At 60.6% G+C, this 6,060-nt stretch overlaps 1 protein-coding gene across 1 annotated transcript; it reads right to left on the bottom strand.

Moving 5' to 3' along the window:
- Positions 1 to 252: 252 nt before the first annotated feature.
- Positions 253 to 5,684, bottom strand: LOC111824861 (GRAM domain-containing protein 1B-like; the record flags this gene model as incomplete). The annotated part of the gene is made up of 5 exons (XM_023749448.1): positions 253 to 368; positions 2,192 to 2,272; positions 3,909 to 4,004; positions 4,959 to 5,062; positions 5,561 to 5,684. Coding segments are annotated over 5 exons (521 nt in total), but the record flags the coding sequence as incomplete, so codon positions are not given.
- Between the last annotated feature and the right edge of the window lie 376 nt (positions 5,685 to 6,060).

A 6,060-nucleotide genomic window follows, 5' to 3' on the forward strand; every position in this document is an offset into this window, starting at 1 on the left:
GCGAACCTGCCTGCTGCCTCCCTGACCCGGCCTCTCCCATTTGCCCTTTTCCCCACCCGCCCAGCGCCAGCTCCTGCTCCCCCGCCTCCCCCCCCCACCCCCGCAGAGAAAGGCCTTCCCAGAGGCAACTCCTGGGTCACCCCTCACGTCCTTTGTCCTTTGGGGCTGCCTGAGGTGCCATCCCCACCGCGGCCCTCACTGCTGTCCTCGCCCCTCGGGAAAGGCTCCCTGGGCAGCCGCCCCCTCTCTCACCCCATCGTGTTGAAGTCGTCACTGGGGGGCACGTAGTCCTCGTCGTCGCTGGTCAGGCCCAGCTCGCTCCCGTAGCACTGGTGGACGAAGTGCCAGAGCTCCTTGGGGCACAGCGGCTGCAGGGACAACAGGGAGTCTGGTCCTGCCTCCTGGGACCCTCCCCACGGAGGCTCCGAGTGAGCTGGTCTCCGAGGGCTCCCCCTGGCTGGACCGAGAGAGCCAGGCCTCCATGACCACCTCAGCACCTCCCCGGCCCTCCTCGCCGGATCTCAACACCCCGCTCTTCTGCCCAAGACGATGTCTTTTATCACAGCCGGGACTGGGCCTGTTCATACAACTCTGGTCCACAGGGACCACGGCCCGTGGGGACGGTCACTGTCCGCTCTCGGCTCCTCTGGAGGAGGCCCATCGTTACACAATGAACTGGGGTCCCGTGGGCCAGGGTGACCACAGGGCTTCTGATCTGGACGTGGGATGCGCGGCAGAGACCCTCTGAGCCAGCCTCCCTGACGCTGCGGAAATCTCCTGCACTAACAGCGCCAGGCACACCCTGCGGGGCCACACCCCGAGAACCAGGCCGCCTCAGAGGTGGCCCTGCAGGGGGGCAGCTCCCGTGGCCAGAAAGAAGCCACTGGAGGCTTCTCGGAGTTTAAGGGGCCCCAAAGGTCGCTGCCCTCTCCTGGGCACCTCAATCCTCCCTTCTTTATTCTTCAGTAGAACCCGTTTGCCCTCAGCCCCAGGTACCAGTTCCAGTTTTTCTATTTCTCTGGGTATCTTCATTTCCTCCTCAAAAGCACGATCCTAAGAAAAGTTAGCGCTCATGAAGTTCAAAGATTTGGGAAAGAGGCAACCGATTTTCAAAGAACTGAGATCAGAGGTGGAGACCATGGATGCGCCTGGGGTTGGGAGGAGGGGGAGAAGGTGGTGGGCAAAAGTCTATGAAAAAGGAGGGCAAGATCGCTAAGAAAAACAGAAGCAGTCAACATCACTAAAAACTATTCAATTACTCAAACTAGCCAATCCCAAGTCTGCTTGGCCGGCCTACCCTGCCTCACCCATTCCTTCCCGGGAAAGCCTCACAGGCTCCGCCCACGCTTCCCGCTTCCCGCTTCCCCCTGTGGCCCCGCCTGGCGTGATGCGCCTCTGCTTCCAGAGCTGAACTTACAGCACGTTTCCCACCGACGATGTGAGAAAGAACCCGAGTGCTCCTCAAGGCAGAGTTTAAGAAGCTGGGGCTGTGAGGGTGCCTGAGCCAGGGGTCTAGAGACCTGCCCAGGACGACACAGGCAGGGCTCTCTCTAAGCCGCAGGGTAGAGGTGTGTGTGTGGGGGGGGGGGGGGGGACAGCTCTGTGCTGGCTCTCACAGCGCCACAGGGAGGCCTTCTCCTTTACCTGGGCCTCCTCCTCCTCTCTCTGGCCTTATGTCTACCATTAATCCTGCCTGGGCCACATCTACCTCTCTGCCCTTCTTAACAATTCGCCTCCTCCATGCAGCCTTCCCTGGCCAGCTCCACGGGGCTCAGCTTGTCTGCCACCTCACAGGCTCAGGTCCCGCCCAGGCTCCCCAGGCTCTGCCTCCGGACCCCCTGCGCTTTCCCAGCGGCTGCGTGGCCTGACGCGCTTCTGCCCCGGGGGCAGATGTGTAAGTATAAAACTCAGAGTCACTTCCACGTGTACGTGCCTTATCACACCCGACAGGAACAAATCCCGGAGGGCCCTGGCTAGGCAGCAGGCCCTGGGAGGCAGGCGACTTCCCGGACTCAGGTGACATCACCTGTGAGCACGTCTGGGGGACTTCCCGGACCACGAGGAAACCTGGGCCTCTGGGAGCGGCCAGCACCCCGGTAAAGAGCAGCCCCTCCACAGGGCCCACGCCGAGGGGGAGGACATGCTAGTGGGAGCGGGTCCTGGGCTCAGGGCGGAGCTGGGCAGTGCTCACCTTCTCGAGGAGCGCGTTCTGCCACAGCCGGAACATCATCATGTACGTCCTGTCCCGGGCCCCGAACGAAGTGAAGAAGTGCTGGATGCAAGGAAACGGCAGAAACGTGAGTGAAGGTTACCGCACCACAGGGACGAAGACGGGCTGCTCCTTCCTGTGCGAGAGCCACCGGTTCCGGCCTCAGCCACGGCTCTCAGGCCCGCGATCCCGGCCCCCACTGTCCCCAGGCCTTCGGGTCACCCGCTCCCCTCATCTCCCCTTCCTGTTCGAAGCTCTCATCTCCACGGAACACTTGCTTCCCTTACCGGCTGGACTGGGCGAGGGGAGCGGTGAACTAGCCTAAAGGGGAAGGGAAGACAATCCCCCCCGTTTCATTCCGTCACTCAACAGGGCGTTCAGGGTGAGCATGTGCCCGGCACCATCCCACACGCTTGGGGAACGACAGCAAACAACACGGGAGGAGACCCCTTCTCACACGGAGCGTACGCATCAGCGGGACCCTTATGACACGCAGGAAGCCAGACAAAACCAGATTTGTCTGAACACATTCTAGGTGCCTCACAGATGTTGCTTTATTTACACCATGCAAAGGCCTTGGGAAATAAACCTAAGTGCTAATCTGCATATATAAAAGGCTAAGCAACCGTCCGAACGGTAGCTATGACGCACAATGACCACCAGGGGCCAGACGCTCAACGCAGGAGCTGCCGAGCTGCGGTGACTTGGCAGCGGTGGTTCTCCGGTGACGCACCTGGAACCAGAGAGGAGGGAGCCCGATTCTGGGTGCGTCACCAGAGAACTGCCCTCTCGCACTCTGGGATCCCTCAGGGGATGATGGAGAGCCGGTTTCGGCCCGATCCCCGCAGGCCAAGCTGAGGGACCCGCTCACTCCACAGATGCCCTATGAGCTGCAGCGCCTCCCCAGGTGGGACTGGCCGGGGAGGGACTGCGGGAGGTTGGCTCCAGGGCGTGTCCGGCCTTTCTCACCCAGTCCTGCCCCGCCAGCCACCCTCTAATTAATTTCCTTTCCATGTGCCCGAATCTGTGCACTGGGGCACTAGTACCTAATAAAGAGAAACGGCTGTGAAGCTGGGTGACCTCTATACTCACAAGGCGGATTCGTGCCAGAAACAGAATTCACACCAACAGCTACCTGACCCTGACGTTCCTGTCACTGAGCTGCCCAGTGACGGGCAGGAACCGAGTCCACCCCCGCCCCCGAGGCGGTAGTCACGGTCCTAGTACTTCTCTGCCCTAAGTTTTATCTTCCACGTTTCCCGCACCCACAGGACAATTCCTTTCCATCAGACTCCTCGCGCCCTCCGGGAGCTCTGCTGATACACAATGACAACTGACATTTGCATTACGCGTTACAACTTAGTGTTTTCAAATGTGTGATGTCCTTTCAAGACTCTGTATCTAAAATGGTCCTGCCGGCTCCTTTTACACCCGAGAATGCCGAGGCTACAGGGCTACACATCTGCCTACGGTCGCAGGACTCGAACTCAGGCTTCCTGGCTCCAGGCCCAGTGTCCTGGCCCTCCTTCCTCAGCCTCCCAAACACCCTGCCCCCCTGGAGGCAGTTCTCCAACCGCATCCCTTCCTGCCTCACACCCCAACCCGCAGCCTCCCCATCTGCAGCTGAAGGGCAGAAACACAGAAGCTGGGGGCTGGGGCTTAGGGAGGGGAGTCAAGTCCAAGGTGAGACTCCGCTTACCTTTTCTGAGTCAGTGCAAACTTGGATGGCGTTGGGGATGAGGCGAGCTGTCTTCTCTTTAGTCATGGAGCAGATGTCTTTTAAACGGACAGTCAGCTGGCATTCCCACAGGGACAGACAACCGAGAACAAGCAGAGAGGCATTAAGACAGCGAAGGGCGTTCACCCGGCACCCGCTCAGACAGAAGAAATGGACCTGTCTACGTTTCTAAACCTCCTCAGGGGTCATCTGGGGTAGCCCCTGGGTTCAGAGGCCACAGGGCGAGGTGGGGGCCACGCCTTGCCCAGAGCCCCAGGGGCCTGGACTCTCGGTCCAGGGACCTTCGCTTCTCCTGCTCACAGGCTGACAAATGTGCTGGTGCCAGCACGGTGCCGCTCAGACACAGAGCATGGCACCGCGGAGACCGTACACGTCAGCTAGTTTATTTTTTTTAATTATTATTATTTTAAAATATATTTTTATTGATTTTTTACAGAGAGGAAGGGAGAGGGATAGAGAGTTAGAAACATCGATGAGAGAGAGACATCAATCAGCTGCCTCCTGCACACGCCCCACTGGGGATGTGCCCGCAACTAAGGTACATGCCCCTGACCGGAATCGAACCTGGGACCCTTCAGTCAGCAGGCCGATGCTCTATCCACTGAGCCAAACCGGCTAGGGCCAAGTCAGCTGGTTTATCTTTTCCCATCTTATCTTATTTTACAAGTGAGGAGAGAGAGGCGAAGGAAGAGTAAAGGACGCGCCTAAAACCACACGGCTAATAGTAGCGGAATCCAGAAAGTGCACAAGCCAGTTCCGGGGCCCAAGGCCAGAGCCCCTTTACCCCACTCGTCTGCCTTTGCAACGACTATTGCCAAATCCTCTCAACACCCTTTTCCACACCCAAGAGGGTAGGAGGGGAGAGATCTGGCCTTGAAGACTCGGGCCCGTGCTTTGTTAGCTGCACGCGGCTGGGCAGAGCATCAGCCCGCAGAGGGACGAGTGGGGGCCGCTCGCTGAGCCCCGCCCAGCCCAGCCCAGGGGACGCCCGCGGAGCAGGCCGGTCTTTACCAGAGTTTCCCAGCGGAAGATGTTGCTGTAGAAGCAGATCCAGTTTTCCGAGAGGTAGAGTCGGCCCTGAAGGAGAATGTCTCTTTGGAGTGCACAGGAGTAGTCTGTGGGGGGAGGGGGGCTCAGATTCCGGAAGCACTTCCCACGACCACCTGCCCTCCCGCACGGGGGCGGGCACCTGCCTACACTGACCAGGTCTGAACTAGTGCCAAGGAGTCCCTGGCGTCTCATCCTCGGGAAAAGGAGGCCGTGAGACACACCACTGCCTGCAGGCAGAGGAACGGCTGGCACGAGAGGCGGCAGAAAGGCCTATTCATCCCCGAATGCCCGGCTCCAACCCACAAGTACCCGCCCTTCTCCGCCGACCATCTGCGGGGTGAGGGTGGGAGCCACTCCTCCAGGTCGGCTCTCTGAGGCACCACCGCGGTGCTCAGCCCGGGGCCAGCGCTCTGGGCACCCCTCTCCCTGCTCCCAGACAGCCTTTCTCACCGGCCTTGGCTCTTACTTGGGAATCTCTAGACAGAAGCAGCCGTGTGAGGTCCCGGAGCTCCCAGACTTCCTTCCTGCCCCCCCGCCCCCCCCCAACCCAGTCACCCGCTCACCCACAATGAGGCGCTCCGAGTCTGGAAGCTGCTTAAAGAGCTTTCTGAAGTCTTCATTTCTCTGCTTGTAAGTGGGGCTTAACACCTGCACGACAACGGCCGAGGTCAGGGGGTGCTCCCAGCTCTGTGGGGTGGGGAGGAAGGGGCAGGAGGAGCACCTGCTGGCGTGTTCTAAAGGCACAGCGAGCTCTGCTGTCCCACGGGCCCAGGCGGCCAGGGCAGGCAGAGGGCGTGGCGCGGCGGGGACGTCGCGGGGAGAGAACGGTGCTGTGAGAGGCTCTGAGTCCCGTGTCCGTCAGTGAGAAAGTCAAATGCCCGGAGCAGGGCCCACGTTACAGCCAGAGGCACAGGCAGAGGGCGGCCGCCCGGGAGCTCCTCTGCCTCAGCAGCAGGAAGCAGCAGCCGGGGCGCCCGTCCCCCCGCAGGACTCAGTGCCACGTGCCCATCGCCCGCCTCAGAAGTTGCCGCGACTGATGGTGGGCGCTCGCTGTGCGTGACAC

Source organism: Myotis lucifugus, unplaced genomic scaffold (assembly GCF_000147115.1).
Source record: "Myotis lucifugus unplaced genomic scaffold, Myoluc2.0 scaffold_9360, whole genome shotgun sequence".
NCBI classification, from domain to species: Eukaryota; Metazoa; Chordata; class Mammalia; order Chiroptera; family Vespertilionidae; genus Myotis; species Myotis lucifugus.